Source organism: Callionymus lyra, chromosome 18 (assembly GCF_982586985.1).
Source record: "Callionymus lyra chromosome 18, fCalLyr1.hap1.1, whole genome shotgun sequence".
Classification (NCBI taxonomy): domain Eukaryota; kingdom Metazoa; phylum Chordata; class Actinopteri; order Syngnathiformes; family Callionymidae; genus Callionymus; species Callionymus lyra.
Window position 1 is genome coordinate 3,128,499 of NC_141835.1, and position 17,555 is coordinate 3,146,053.

General features: G+C 44.3%; 1 protein-coding gene across 5 annotated transcripts in view; it reads left to right on the forward strand.

The window, feature by feature from the left end:
* The window catches only part of LOC148060069 (formin), a 66,442-nt gene that overhangs the window by 18,686 nt on the left and 30,201 nt on the right, over positions 1-17,555 (forward strand). For all 5 annotated transcript variants that reach the window (XM_087779380.1, XM_087779382.1, XM_087779381.1 and 2 more), the window contains 2 exons: positions 2,962-3,100; positions 14,315-14,402. In XM_087779380.1, the coding sequence (XP_087635506.1) occupies positions 2,962-3,100; positions 14,315-14,402 (227 nt within the window). The remainder of the gene's footprint in view (positions 1-2,961; positions 3,101-14,314; positions 14,403-17,555) is intronic.

A 17,555-nucleotide genomic window follows, 5' to 3' on the forward strand; every position in this document is an offset into this window, starting at 1 on the left:
CTGGAATTCTAGGAAACATATTTTTTGGTATTTTTCAAGTATATATGTGTAGTATTGTCCAGTACTTGACTCTGGTGTTGTAATAGTGTAGTAACAAGTATATATGTGTAGTATTGTCCAGTACTTGACTCTGGTGTTGTGATAGTGTTGTAACAAGTATATATGTGTAGTATTGTCCAGTACTTGACTCTGGTGTTGTAATAGTGTAGTAACAAGTATATATGTGTAGTATTGTCCAGTACTTGACTCTGGTGTTGTGATAGTGTAGTAACAAGTATATATGTGTAGTATTGTCCAGTACTTGACTCTGGTGTTGTAATAGTGTAGTAACAAGTATATATGTGTAGTATTGTCCAGTACTTGACTCTGGTGTTGTGATAGTGTTGTAACAAGTATATATGTATAGTATTGTCCAGTACTTGACTCTGGTGTTGTAGTATTTACAGACCACATGACTCTTGACGAAGTTGTAACTGCTTTCATTTGTTTTCAAACCAAAATATGTCCAAACATCAGCTTTAAAAGCTGCTGGACTCACTGTATCCTCTCGTCCTCAGTCATCGGCAGGTTCTAATTCTTCCTTTAGCTATGTGATGCCATCAGAGACTGCTTTGAAACAACAGACTGGGATGTGCTGCTGAAGTCTCATGGTGAGGACATCGAGGGACAGACACACTGTCTAACGGACTATTTAAATTTCTGCTTGGACGTTGTCGCCCCTACTAAGACTGTCCGCTGTTACCCTAATAATAAACCGTGGGTAACAAAGGAGGTCAAGGATGTCCTTAACAGGAAGAAAGTGGCATTCAGGAGCAGGCACAGGGACGCCATGAGGTCAGCTCAGCAGGAGGTGAAGCGATGCTTGAAGGAGGCAAAGGACACCTACAGGAGGAGGTTGGAGGAGAAGCTGAGCCGAGAAGAAATAAGAGAGTCTGGGATGGTGTTAAAACCATCACTGGACACAAGACCAAGGCCTCTCTGACTGCAGTGGACACGGTGGAGGAGGCAAATGGTCTGAACAAATTTTTCAACAGGTTTGAGCAGGTCACCTCACCCTCACTGCTGTCCGCCTCAGGACCTGCCCCACCTTCTTGTGCCCCCCTCAGCTCCACATAACCACTTCCCAGCTTCACCTCACTCCAGGTACAGGATGTACTTCGGAGGATTCGTCCAGGGAAGGCTGCTGGTCCTGATAAGGTGTCTGCTCGACTGCTAAAGACCTGCTGAACTAGCTTAGCCGCTCCAGCATGTCTTCAACCTCAGTCTACAGCTGGGGAAAGTACCAACTCTGTGGAAGACTTCCTGTATCGTTCCAGTCCATAAAAAGATCCGATCGAGTGTGCTGAACGATTACAGACCGGTGGCACTGACTTCGCAGCTGATGAAGACACTGGAGCGGCTGGGCCTCAAACATCTCAGGCCACAAGTCCAGCACGCGCAAGACCCCCTGCAGTTTGCCTACCAGCCAGCAGTTGGTGTGGAAGATGCCATCCTTCACCTCCTGCACCGGACCTACTCCCACTTGGATAAAGGAAGCGGTTCAGTGAGAATCCTGTTCCTGGACTTTTCTAGTGCCTTCAACACTATCCAACCCACAATGCTGCAGGACAAACTGACTAAGATGCATGTGGACCCTGGTCTGATCTGCTGGATCACGGATTATCTTACTGATCGACCACAGTATGTCAGGCTGAAGGATATCAAGTCTGACACTGTGGTGTGCAGTACAGGAGCACCTCAGGGGACAGTACTGGCCCCTCTCCTCTTCACCATCTACACTTCAGACTTCTGCTACAACTCAGAGCTGAGTCTCGTCCAGAAGTATGCTGACGACACTGCCATTGTTGGATGCATCAGGGACAACAGCGAAGACGAGTATAGGAGTCTGATACGTGACTTTGTGGACTGGAGTGAGAGGAACCACTTGCAGCTGAACACCTCAAAGACCAAGGAGCTGGTCTTGGACTTCGGGAGGTCCAGGACAAAGCCACGTCCAGTGTCCATCAGAGGCAACGAGGTGGAGATAGTGGACAACTATAAGTACCTCGGTGTGTGTCTGGACAGTAAACTGGTCCTGCAACACACACCATGTATATAAGAAGGTTCAGAGTAGAAGTACTTTCTGAGGAGGCTTCGATCATTTAACATCTGCAAGAAGCTCCTCTGCATGTTCTACCAGTCTGTGGTGGCCAGTGTTCTATGCTGTGGTGTGTTGGGGTGGAAATGTGTCCAAGAGGAGGTCAACAGGTCAACAGGTTGATCAGGAGGGCTGGCTCTGTGGTTGGAATGGAGCTGGACTCACTGGTGACAGTTGCTGAGAGGAGATCACTGAACAAACTACTGTCCATCATGATGATGACAGTCATCCTCTGAACACTGTCATCAGTGAGCAGAGAAGCAGATGAAGCACGAATGCTCCTACCAGGTGCAACACTAATAGACTCAGGGACTCATTCATTCCTCGGGCTATTAAATTGTACAATTGTGAGTTCGGGGGCAGGAGTGGAGTGAGAGTATCTGGATGTTCTATGTTAGTCTTTGTATCTTTGTCTTTGTTGTTTTTCTTTGACCTTTGTTCTTTATCTTTATCTTTAGACTTAGATTGTGTCATCTTGTTCTCTTTATGTTCTTCTTCTTATTTTATTTATTTTTTTATTTTTTTTATTGTTTATGAAAAATTGCTGGCTATTGGAAAAAAACAATTTCCCGAAGGAGACCTCCTGAGGGATCAATAATGTTTTACCTTACCTTACCTTACCTTACCTTACCTTAGCTTCGGAGGAAGTAATGATTGCAATTGCAACACAAAAATTCACACTCTTGTTACCTCACACTATTGAAATATATACCATAAAACAAGATTTGAAAGTCAGTATTGTGAAAAAGTATTGTATTATTAAGTGTATTTATAAATTCTTCCACGCCTACTTGAACATATGTTAACATGCGTCTCTCCTGCAGCAACAACACACTGTGGGGATCACTCTCAGAGCCAGACATTAGCACCAAAGAGTTCGAAGACCTGTTTGCCAAAGCAACGCTGCAGCCAAAGAAGAAACCTCTGTCGGACACCTTTGAGAAGAAAGCCAAAGCCAAGCAGGTTCGTTTCATTCCTGACCGTCTTTGTCTTCTTCCACACCATCACCTGAGTGAGACACACACACGCACGCACGCACAACACACACACACAGGCACACACAACACACACAGACGCACACACAACACACACAGACGCACACACAACACACACAGACACGCACACACAACACACACAGACACGCACACACAACACACACAATTGCACACACAACACACACGCACGCACACACAACACACAGACGCACACACAACACACACAGACGCACACACAACACACGCATGCACACAACACACACGCACGCACACACAACACACACAGACGCACACACAACACACACAGACGCACACACAACACACGCATGCACACAACACACACGCATGCACACAACACACACACACAACACACACATGCATGCACACAACACACACACACACAACAAACACACGCATGCAAACAACACACAACACACACACATACACAACACACACACACACACACACGCATACACAACACACACACACACCATGCACACAACACACGCACACACACACATACAACACACACATACGCACATACACACACATACACAACACACGCACGCATGCACACAACACACACACACGCATGCACACAACACACACACACACACACACACGCATACACAACACACACACCATGCACACAACACACGCACACACACACATACAACACACACACACGCACATACACACACATACACAACACACACACGCATGCACACAACACATGTACACACACACAACACACACACACAGAGTCACAGACACGCACACACGCACACACACACACACACACCCTCTGGCCTGTGTGTTACATCATAAATCATAGGTAAACATAACAGAGAGTGAAGGAGGAAGAAATGGATTAGGACTCTGACTTCAGTGTTGCCAGATGTAACTCAACACAAACTTTAACTTCTCCACTTCATTCCTGGATGTTTTCTCGTGCCGGTGGATGTTTTATACAACTGCAGGGTTGTTTATATACAGCGGGGGGAGCCATGGAGGTCGAGCCCTCTTCCAATTGATGTGTTATCAATGCTTCACTTCTGCTGCCGCCAGCGTCTCTGTCAGCACTCTGGCCGCCTGGCGGTCCTGACTGTGGCGTCCGTGCAGACTGGCCCCTCTGGATCCATACCGACCCCCGATTCTGATCAATCTGCAAAGGCTCCACTCGGCTCCAGAGGGTCCTTCTCTCGCTCTGGTCACAAAACATTTGATCCAAGTCAGACGTCCCAGACGGTCCCTGCCAACCGTCTCCTGTCTGAGCTCGCATGTCCTCACGGGCGCTTCAGTTCTGCTGAGTAAACACTTCCTGGCTCCTTTTACCCGCCGTGTAAACATCTGACGAGTGAAAATATTAGTTTGATATTTAATACAAGCCAGTTCATGCTCCAACACCTCCAGTCAGCTTGTTTACCTCGTCTTTCTCTCAAACATCTGCTGGTTTATGCTTGAGGTCGACGGAAAAGAAGATCAGCAGCTCTGCAGCGACTGGGAAGGAAAATAGACGTAGAAAGTAAATAAAAAGTAAAGAAGTAGAGGTAGAATTTCTGTTGACAAGAGTTGAGGACGTTTTATTTTTTATATAAACTATGTTTGAGTTCAGAGGACCTCCTCCAGGAAGGGGGTCTTCAACTGACCCAGAAAAAAGGCAGAATGGCTGCAGGTTTATGTTTCAAACAAACAAGAGTTTAAACAATACCTCAGGACTTTAACCTGATTTGCCACTAGGAGTGGACTTGTCCAACATCTGGCAATAACATAGAAGAAGAATCAAGATAGAATATATAATGATATATAGTGATACTGTAGTAACAAGGATATATATGTGTAGTATTGTCCAGTACTTGACTCTGGTGTTGTGATAGTGTAGTAACAATGATATATATGTGTAGTATTGTCCAGTACTTGACTCTGGTGTTGTGATAATGTAGTAACAAGTATATATGTGTAGTATTGTCCAGTATTTGACTCTGGTGTTGTGATAGTGTAGTAACAAGTATATATGTGTAGTATTGTCCAGTACTTGACTCTGGTGTTGTGATAGTGTTGTAACAAGTATATATGTGTAGTATTGTCCAGTACTTGACTCTGGTGTTGTGATAGTGTAGTAACAAGTATACATGTGTAGTATTGTCCAGTACTTGACTCTGGTGTTGTGATAGTGTAGTAACAAGTATATATGTGTAGTATTGTCCAGTATTTGACTCTGGTGTTGTGATAGTGTAGTAACAAGTATATATGTGTAGTATTGTCCAGTACTTGACTCTGGTGTTGTGATAGTGTTGTAACAAGTATATATGTGTAGTATTGTCCAGTACTTGACTCTGGTGTTGTGATAGTGTAGTAACAAGTATACATGTGTAGTATTGTCCAGTACTTGACTCTGGTGTTGTGATAGTGTAGTAACAAGTATATATGTGTAGTATTGTCCAGTACTTGACTCTGGTATTGTGATAGTGTAGTAACAAGTATATATGTGTAGTATTGTCCAGTACTTGACTCTGGTGTTGTGATAGTGTAGTAACAAGTATATATGTTTAGTATTGTCCAGTACTTGACTCTGGTGTTGTGATAGTGTTGTAACAAGTATATATGTGTAGTATTGTCCAGTACTTGACTCTGGTGTTGTAATAGTGTAGTAACAAGTATATATGTGTAGTATTGTCCAGTACTTGACTCTGGTGTTGTGATAGTGTAGTAACAAGTATATATGTGTATTATTGTCCAGTACTTGACTATGGTGTTGTGATAGTGTAGTAACAAGTATATATGTGTAGTATTGTCCAGTACTTGACTCTGGTGTTGTGATAGTGAAGTAACAAGTATATATGTGTAGTATTGTCCAGTACTTGACTCTGGTGTTGTGATAGTGTAGTAACAAGTATATATGTGTATTATTGTCCAGTACTTGACTATGGTGTTGTGATAGTGTAGTAACAAGTATATATGTGTAGTATTGTCCAGTACTTGACTCTGGTGTTGTGATAGTGAAGTAACAAGTATACATGTGTAGTATTGTCCAGTACTTGACTCTGGTGTTGTGATAGTGTAGTAACAAGTATATATGTGTAGTATTGTCCAGTACTTGACTCTGGTGTTGTGATAGTGTAGTAACAAGTATATATGTGTAGTATTGTCCAGTACTTGACTCTGGTATTGTGATAGTGTAGTAACAAGTATATATGTGTAGTATTGTCCAGTACTTGACTCTGGTGTTGTGATAGTGTAGTAACAGGTATATATGTGTAGTATTGTCCAGTACTTGACTCTGGTGTTGTGATAGTGTAGTAACAAGTATATATGTGTAGTATTGTCCAGTACTTGACTCTGGTGTTGTGATAGTGTAGTAACAGGTATATATGTGTAGTATTGTCCAGTACTTGACTCTGGTGTTAGATAGGTTCAGATCCAGATGACGAATCAAGACCTTCAGCTCCACCAGGTAGCCTCTATGTTTCTGACGACAAATGTGCATCGTCAACAAAGTCCTTCCTCATTATACACTTGCTGAGAAAGTGTTGCCAGATCGTGCTAACGCGCTGCCCTGGGCTCCGTGCACTAGATAAGTGATCGGAATGCATGTGTACATTATGCATATGAGCTACTTCCCGCTTCTCCTGAAACTCCACAAATTTTGGACGTCGCTAATGCCTGCACGAGTGAGTTAATCTTTATCATGTGTGCGAGCGAGAGAAAAATCAAAGCTCTTGTTTACTCTCCATTCCTGCCTTCTCCGGGCATTAACATATCAAAGCTGAGGAGATGACACGGACGAGGGCCGCTCCTGCCCCGGCTGACCGGGCCGGACTAGACCCGCGTATAATTGCAGGCATGTGGCTTCGCTCGGCTGGTTGGAGAGGAGGTGAGAGCGTAGAGGGGTCGCCGCCGCCAACAAGAAATCAGTCGTGTCGTCCACATGTGGGGAAGAAGTCGAGGTTTTTAACGCATCAAAGTTTGGCTCCTTTGACCCCCGAGGTCACGGCTGGGATTCCTGGAACTCCAGACAAGTATTGAAGCATGAGATTAACGAAAGATGCTCAAATGAGGTTTGACAAGTGGATGTAGAAGGTGCGAAAGCTGCTGCTATGAAGAGAAGGATTGACTCATGGATCCATCGTGGTGGTTTTGTTATAGGTTTTGGAAAAGTTATGTAACTTAGCCATAGCTTTTTGTAGTAACATGTTCAACAACACTAAAGTTACTCCACAAATGAATGCTCAGGTTGACATTTCCAAGCCGATCTAGGGCTTCAGGAGGCCTGACAAGATCCTAACTGGTTCTACTACTGGTTCTACTTGGAGCCTCTCACTGATGGTCAAGCTTCACTCTAAAAAGAAATTCACTAGGAGTGTGTGTATTGTCAAGAAGGTGTTAACTCTGGTGTAGTATTGTCCAGTACTTGACTCTGGTGTTGTGATAGTGTAGTAACAAGTATATATGTGTAGTATTGTCCAGTACTTGACTCTGGTGTTGTGATAGTGTAGTAACAAGTATATATGTGTAGTATTGTCCAGTACTTGACTCTGGTGTTGTGATAGTGTAGTAACAAGTATATATGTGTAGTATTGTCCAGTACTTGACTCTGGTGTTGTGATAGTGTAGTAACAAGTATATATGTGTAGTATTGTCCAGTACTTGACTCTGGTGTTGTGATAGTGTAGTAACAAGTATATATGTGTAGTATTGTCCAGTACTTGACTCTGGTGTTGTGATAGTGTAGTAACAAGTATATATGTGTAGTATTGTCCAGTACTTGACTCTGGTGTTGTGATAGTGTAGTAACAAGTATATACGTGTAGTATTGTCCAGTACTTGACTCTGGTGTTGTAGTATTTACAGACCACATGACTCTTGACGAAGTCGTAACTGCTTTCATTTGTTTTCAAACCAAAATATGTCTAAACCTCAGCTTTAAAAGCTGCTGGACTCACTGTATCCTCTCGTCCTCAGTCATACCCGGGACCTTTACATCTTTACACCCTTGTGTTTAGGGTCAGCTGTTTGTTCTTCACAACAGACACAGTATTCAGGGGTGAAGATCCTTCTGTCCATCGATCAACCTTCATTCATTCTTGAAAATGAACCAGAGATACTTCACTAAAGTATTTTTCAGTTGACGGGATTTTTAAACTGAAGGATGTTAACGTATGAATGTAATGACGATAAGAATCATCACATTCAACGGTTCAACTTTTCTGTGACTTGCCAAACATTATTTTATCTTCCTCAGTGTCATTCTTCAGTTTTCTCCAGATAAGTGGTAGTCATGGATCGGATGGACTCAAATACATCTCGTGACTCACACCTGTCAGTGTGACTCAGGAGGAACCGTCAGACATCAGCAGCCGCTGGCCGAGTGTAAACTATCTCCCTGCAGACTTCCCAGCATGAGCAGCTCTGACACCTGCTTCAGCTCAACAGCTCCCATCATCATATTTATTTTTCTAAGCCCACACACTTACTCTCTCTTCTCTTCCACTTCTCGGGCCTGACTGTGTTATTTAAGCACTTGCAAATGTCTCGAGCCACATAAACACTGTTCTGCGGCCTGTGGAGGGAGCAGTGAGCTGGTGTGGAGATGTCTTCATGTCCTTGTGAAGAATACATGAGACCTCCTGAGGACCTTCATCGACATCATTCATGTCTTCATGTCCTTGTGAAGAATACACGAGACCTCGTCACCTTCATCGACATCATTCATGTCTTCATGTCCTTGTGAAGAATACACGAGACCTCGTCACCTTCATCGACATCATTCATGTCTTCATGTCCTTGTGAAGAATACATGAGACCTCCTGAGGACCTTCATCTACATCATTCATGTCTTCATGTCCTTGTGAAGAATACACGAGACCTCGTCACCTTCATCTACATCATTCATGTCTTCATGTCCTTGTGAAGAATACATGAGACCTCTTGAGGACCTTCATCTACATCATTCATGTCTTCATGTCCTTGTGAAGAATACATGAGACCTCTTGAGGACCTTCATCTACATCATTCATGTCTTCATGTCCTTGTGAAGAATACACGAGACCTCGTCACCTTCATCGACATCATTCATGTCTTCATGTCCTTGTGAAGAATACATGAGACCTCGTCACCTTCATCGACATCATTCATGTCTTCATGTCCTTGTGAAGAATACATGAGACCTCGTCACCTTCATCTACATCATTCATGTCTTCATGTCCTTGTGAAGAATACATGAGACCTCGTCACCTTCATCTACATCATTCATGTCTTCATGTCCTTGTGAAGAATACACGAGACCTCGTCACCTTCATCTACATCATTCATGTCTTCATGTCCTTGTGAAGAATACACGAGACCTCCTGAGGACCTTCATCGACATCATTCATGTCTTCATGTCCTTGTGAAGAATACACGAGACCTCCTGAGGACCTTCATCGACATCATTCATGTCTTCATGTCCTTGTGAAGAATACACGAGACCTCGTCACCTTCATCGACATCATTCATGTCTTCATGTCCTTGTGAAGAATACATGAGACCTCGTCACCTTCATCGACATCATTCATGTCTTCATGTCCTTGTGAAGAATACACGAGACCTCCTGAGGACCTTCATCGACATCATTCATGTCTTCATGTCCTTGTGAAGAATACACGAGACCTCGTCACCTTCAACGACATCATTCATGTCTTCATGTCCTTGTGAAGAATACACAAGACCTCGTCACCTTCATCGACATCATTCATGTCTTCATGTCCTTGTGAAGAATACACAAGACCTCGTCACCTCCATCAACATCATTCATGTCTTCATGTCCTTGTGAAGAATACATGAGACCTCGTCACCTTCATCGACATCATTCATGTCTTCATGTCCTTGTGAAGAATACATGAGACCTCCTGAGGACCTTCATCGACATCATTCATGTCTTCATGTCCTTGTGAAGAATACACAAGACCTCCTGAGGACCTTCATTGACATCATTCATGTCTTCATGTCCTTGTGAAGAATACACGAGACCTCCTGAGGACCTTCATCGACATCATTCATGTCTTCATGTCCTTGTGAAGAATACACGAGACCTCCTGAGGACCTTCATCGACATCATTCATGTCTTCATGTCCTTGTGAAGAATACACAAGACCTCCTGAGGACCTTCATCGACATCATTCATGTCTTCATGTCCTTGTGAAGAATACACGAGACCTCCTGAGGACCTTCATCGACATCATTCATGTCTTCATGTCCTTGTGAAGAATACACGAGACCTCGTCACCTTCATCGACATCATTCATGTCTTCATGTCCTTGTGAAGAATACACGAGACCTCGTCACCTTCATCAACATCATTCATGTCTTCATGTCCTTGTGAAGAATACACGAGACCTCGTCACCTTCATCGACATCATTCATGTCTTCATGTCCTTGTGAAGAATACACGTGACCTCGTCACCTTCATCGACATCATTCATGTCTTCATGTCCTTGTGAAAAATACACGAGACCTCGTCACCTTCATCGACATCATTCATGTCTTCATGTCCTTGTGAAGAATACACGAGACCTCGTCACCTTCATCGACATCGTTCATGTCTTCATGTCCTTGTGAAGAATACACGAGACCTCGTCACCTTCATCGACATCGTTCATGTCTTCATGTCCTTGTGAAGAATACATGAGACCTCGTCACCTTCATCGACATCATTCATGTCTTCATGTCCTTGTGAAGAATACATGAGACCTTGTCACCTTCATCGACATCATTCATGTCTTCATGTCCTTGTGAAGAATACACGAGACCTCGTCACCTTCATCGACATCATTCATGTCTTCATGTCCTTGTGAAGAATACACGAGACCTCGTCACCTTCATCGACATCATTCATGTCTTCATGTCCTTGTGAAGAATACACAAGACCTCGTCACCTTCATCTACATCATTCATGTCTTCATGTCCTTGTGAAGAATACACGAGACCTCGTCACCTTCATCGACATCATTCATGTCTTCATGTCCTTGTGAAGAATACACAAGACCTCGTCACCTTCATCGACATCATTCATGTCTTCTTGTCCTTGTGAAGAATACACAAGACCTCGTCACCTTCATCGACATCATTCATGTCTTCATGTCCTTGTGAAGAATACATGAGACCTCCTGAGGACCTTCATCTACATCATTCATGTCTTCATGTCCTTGTGAAGAATACACGAGACCTCGTCACCTTCATCGACATCATTCATGTCTTCATGTCCTTGTGAAGAATACACGAGACCTCCTGAGGACCTTCATCGACATCATTCATGTCTTCATGTCCTTGTGAAGAATACACGAGACCTCGTCACCTTCATCGACATCATTCATGTCTTCATGCGTTCAGACCTACGTCCTCCAAACTCCTACTCCTCCGATCTGATCCTTCTCGTCACTGAACGCTCTTGTTCTTCACCTCCTTCATCGTTGTCCATCACTGATGGTTGAAGTCATGTCACCCCTGGTCTTCCCAGTCCTCCTCCCTCTCAACCATACAAAAGGGTCTTTCGTTGGGACCTCCAGCTCTGCTTTACCCCCACAACAAATCACTATATCATCCGCAAACAACATCATGGTCAACGGACTGATGCTATGGTCATACTTGTGTACTTAAACTTAGTATTTGTTAGTGCATAAGTGCGTCTCAATTTTTAGTATGTGAAATTTAGTGCTCCATACACACTACATTGTACTAAAACGCCCACGAAACTGAGTATGGATCGATGGACACTTTCTACCCTAAACGACTCCATCTTAGTTACATATATATATATATATATAAATATATATATTATATTTATTGATCCAAACCAAACATGCTGCCAGCAGGGGTCGCTAGTGTTCCTACAGCTGTTTGAAATCATGGTTAAATAGTAGTAGAAGAAGAAGCTGTCGCATCATTTCCTGTTAGTGTGTAGCAGCAGAGTTTGATTTGAGACATACTATCTGTGGAGGATTAGTTACTAGTTAGTACGTACACTATCCTGATGTATACTAACTTCTAGTACACTAAGAGAAGTATGCGATTTGAGACACAGCTGTTCTCTACAGAACCGTGACCCCTGCTGACCTTCCTCCATCTTCTTCTTCACCAACTCCAAATACTTGAGTCTTGACGGTCGTTTCATTTGTTTTGAAACCAAAATATGTCCAAACATCAACTTTTTAACATTGTCCTTGAGTCGACTGTATCCTCTCATCCTCAGTTATTGCCAGGATCTCATCCGGCAGGATTTCATTCTTCCTTTGGCCGCGGAGGACGTAATGACTGCTGCCACCTAGAGGACGGAGCTTTAATTGCAACACAAAAATAAACAAACGCTGCTTTAATTGTCATTAAAAAAAATCGAATAATTTCCAAAAACTATAAATATAGAACATTAAAAATAACGATTGTAAAAATTAAATAGGATTTTAAACTTTGACCACCTGCACCTCTTTCCTCACCTTCTCCACCACCGTCCTTCATGGTGTCTTATCATGAACGGCTCCCCACCGACGTTCAACATCATCAACGTATCTGAAGGTCTTTCAAGGCCTGTTGGTTCATTAGAGGTGTCGCGAGGGCCTGGTGCTCAGGCACCTCCAGTCCTCAGACTGGGAGATCGCCGGTGATCCCATAATAGTCCCTAAAGCAGCATGGCACCCACTAACGCCCTGTAATGCAATACCCACTTCTAAGGCTTGTGCTCGGCGGCTCCCACTGGACGGGCCCAGTAGCCGTCAACGCCGTAATAGCTAATGAAGCAGCCGACACATGAACTTTTAGAGCCGGGCTTTACCTTGCCAAAACTCTCTCCGCGCTTTACGGCCAAATTCAGCCATAAGTAATTGTGACCATGTGTCGGCACAAATAAAAATCCTGTGAATTTATAGTTTGTTATAAAAAGCGCTGCTACTCCAACGACGTGCTCGTCCATGTTGTCCTTTTATGGCGTCCCTTTCGCCTTTGTACTCTCGCCGCCGCTCGATATTTGTGATTACATCTCACACGTGTGCTAGACGCTGCTCTGGTGGCAGGTGTGTGATTTGTGCAGTTGTTGACGTGTCTTCACGCGATGGTTAGACCTTCTGAACTGGTGTTGTGATAGTGTAGTAACAAGTATATATGTGTAGTATTGTCCTGTATTTGACTCTGGTGTTGTGATAGTGTAGTAACAAGTATATATGTGTAGTATTGTCCAGTACTTGACTCTGGTGTTGTGATAGTGTAGTAACAAGTATATATGTGTAGTATTGTCCAGTACTTGACTCTGGTGTTGTGATAGTGTAGTAACAAGTATATATATGTAGTATTGTCCAGTACTTGACTCTGGTGTTGTGATAGTGTAGTAACAAGTATATATGTGTAGTATTGTCCAGTACTTGACTCTGGTGTTGTGATAGTGTTGTAACAAGTATATATGTGTAGTATTGTCCAGTACTTGACTCTGGTGTTGTGATAGTGTAGTAACAAGCATATATGTGTAGTATTGTCCAGTACTTGACTCTGGTGTTGTGATAGTGTAGTAACAAGCATATATGTGTAGTATTGTCCGGTACTTGACTCTGGTGTTGTGATAGTGTAGTAACAAGTATATATGTGTAGTATTGTCCAGTACTTGACTCTGGTGTTGTGATAGTGTAGTAACAAGTATACATGTGTAGTATTGTCCAGTACTTGACTCTGGTGTTGCGATAGTGTAGTAGCAAGTATATATGTGTAGTATTGTCCAGTACTTGACTCTGGTGTTGCGATAGTGTAGTAACAAGTATATATGTGTAGTATTGTCCACACATGTCTCTGTGCTACATATCCATCACTCAGTTTATTTTCAGACGCGGTCGATGGTACAAAAAGTCAATAATGTTTCTTCCACCGTCAAAAGTAGATGATACTTTAAAATGGTACAATCCTGTAGCTGCATCTTAAAATCAAATGAGTACATTTCTGTAAATGTACTCAACAAGCTGCATGATTCCCGACCCATCACACGGAGGCTAATTTGATGATACTTAAACTGTGAGTGAAGTATAATCTTACATAATCCCTCCAAGTGAAAATAGGATATTTCCTGTTATAATAACGTGTAATCCTGGTAATGTGAATAAATCTGTCCGAGCCTGATTAGCTGAAATGTACTTTGTGATTTGGACTCTATTAATAAACATTTCTCCTTCAGATAATCAAGCTGCTGGATGGGAAACGTTCGCAAGCAGTCGGGATTCTCATCTCCAGCCTGCATCTGGAAATGAAAGACATTCAACAAGGTAAAAAAAACTTGTTTTATTATTGGTTTTAATCTCTCCTTGTTCTTTCAGTTTTGGTACATTTGTTAGTTTTTAAACAGTCTTACACTCTGAGACAAACACATGTTTGTTTGGTATACATCACTCATGTACAAACAATTTTCAACTATAATCAAACAATTTTTAACTGTAATCAAACAATTTTTAACTATAATGAAACTATTTTCAACTATAATGAAAACAATTCCAACTATAATCAAACCATTTTTATTTTCTTATATTATTTATGCCTCTCGTTTATATTTTTCTTGTTTCACTGGAAACACATTTTTTTCATTATTGATGTTGTTCTTTGTCGTGGTATGAGTGAGGATGGACCCGGTGGTGTCATGGCATGAGTGAGGACGGACCCGGTGGTGTCGTGGTATGAGTGAGGACGGACCCGGTGGTGTCATGGTATGAGTGAGGACGGACCCGGTGGTGTCGTGGTATGAGTGAGGACGGACCCGGTGGGGTCGTGGTATGAGTGAGGACGGACCCGGTGGTGTCGTGGTATGAGTGAGGACGGACCCGGTGGTGTCGTGGTATGAGTGAGGACGGACCCGGTGGTGTCGTGGTATGAGTGAGGACGGACCCGGTGGTGTCGTGGTATGAGTGAGGATGGACCCGGTGGTGTCATGGCATGAGTGAGGACGGACCCGGTGGTGTCGTGGTATGAGTGAGGACGGACCCGGTGGTGTCATGGTATGAGTGAGGACGGACCCGGTGGTGTCGTTGTATGAGTGAGGACGGACCCGGTGGTGTCGTGGTATGAGTGAGGACGGACCCGGTGGTGTCGTGGTATGAGTGAGGACGGACCCGGTGGTGTCGTGGCATGAGCGAGGACGGACCCGGTGGTGTCGTGGTATGAACGAGGACGGACCTGGTGGTGTCGTGGTATGAGTGAGGACGGACCCGGTGGTGTCGTGGTATGAGTGAGGACGGACCCGGTGGTGTCATGGCATGAGTGGGGGCGGACCCGGTGGTGTCATGGTATGAGTGAGGACGGACCCGGTGGTGTCATGGTATGAGCGGGGGCGGACCCGGTGGTGTCGTGGTATGAGTGAGGACGGACCCGGTGGTGTCTTGGTATGAGTGAGGACGGACCCGGTGGTGTCGTGGTATGAGTGGGGGCGGGCCTGGACCCGGTGGTGTCGTGGTATGAGCGAGGACGGGCCTGCTGGACCCGGTGGTGTCGTGGTATGAGCGAGGACGGGCCTGCTGGACCCGGTGGTGTCGTGTTATGAGCGAGGACGGACCTGGACCCGGTGGTGTCGTGGTATGAGTGAGGACGGACCCGGTGGTGTCGTGGTATGAGTGAGGACGGACCCGGTGGTGTCGTGGCATGAGCGAGGACGGACCCGGTGGTGTCGTGGTATGAGCGAGGATGGACCCGGATGTGTCGTGGTATGAGCGAGGACGGACCCGGTGGTGTCGTGGTATGAGTGAGGACGGGCCTGGACCCGGTGGTGTCATGGTATGAGTGAGGATGGGCCTGCTGGACCCGGTGGTGTCGTGGTATGAACGAGGACGGACCCGGTGGTGTCGTGGTATGAGTGAGGACGGGCCTGGACCCGGTGGTGTCATGGTATGAGTGAGGATGGGCCTGCTGGACCCGGTGGTGTCGGGGTATGAACGAGGACGGACCCGGTGGTGTCGTGGTATGAGCGAGGACGGGCCTGGACCCGGTGGTGTCGGGGTATGAACGAGGACGGACCCGGTGGTGTCGTGGTATGAACGAGGACGGACCCGGTGGTGTCGTGGTATGAGTGGGGGCGGGCCTGGACCCGGTGGTGTCGTGGTATGAACGAGGACGGGCCTGGACCCGGTGGTGTCGTAGGACTGCGGCGGAGAGAGAGCGACTGCCGCCTGCTAGTCTGAGCACGCGGCAGCAGATCTGTTTATTGTAGCCAGTGACGGTTTCCACAGCCTAATGGCACTGACACCCCACTAATGATGCGAGCGTGTTCTCAGCACCTCACAGCACCAGCAGACACGAGCTGCACATAAAACCAGCTCAGACACAAGCCAGAGACCTGGACGTCCACATTGTCTCGCTTTTCCTGAGGAAGTATTAGACGGTTGTCTGAGCCCACGTTTATTTGGTCGACTCAGTCCCTCGTTACGAGGGGTTACCTTCTGAAAACCCCCCTCCAAGTTAATTCCTCCACTTGTTCAAGTACATGTTGAGGCCTCATAAAACTCTTTAAAAACACAGGTAATACTCTTTCAAAAACCATCGCAGTCATTTTAGTAACTCAATGATTACGTCGACCAGATGGAAAAGATTTTAAATAAACAACATTTATCTAAAGTTACTCATGAGGCGTCACCGTCTCAGTGAGGGTTTACCTGAACAGCTCCTAAGTGCTTTGCCGCCCAGCCAACCAATCATAGCTGGTTGACAAAGAAACTTAAACGTAGAATTGTAAGTATTGTATCGACCAATCAGCCTTCACTAAATAGAGCAGTCTGTAGAAAGGCATCATGGGAGTTTGGTCATTTTGTTTCCACCATAAGTAAGGTGGGTGCAATAATTAGTGACTCCCAATAGCGGTGTTAGAAAAATGGGATACATCCATATATTACGATATCTTTTAGGTTACTGTATCAATATTGTGTGTATTGATGGAATGATTTTTGGCTTCAAAAACATATTTTATGTGTTACTGTGGTTCTTTAATGGTTTACAGTTCACTAAAGCGTGTTCAAAGTAAAATAATTCCATTCAATTAAATTACAATTAAGAAGACGTAAGAATGAGTCGATGGCTGAGGACGAGAGGATACAGTGAGTCCAGCAGCTTTTGAAGCTGATGTTTGGACATATTTTGGTTTTTAAAACAAATGAAAGCAGTTACAACTTCGTCAAGAGTCATGTGGTCTGTAAATACTACACCAGAGTCAAGTACTGGACAATACTACACATATATACTTGTTAGTACACTATCACAACACCAGAGTCAAGTACTGGACAATACTACACATATTTACTTGTTACTACAGAATCACAACATCAGAGTCAAGTACTGGACAATACTACACACATATACTTGTTACTACACTATCACAACACCAGAGTCAAGTACTGGACAATACTACACATATTTACTTGTTACTACAGAATCACAACACC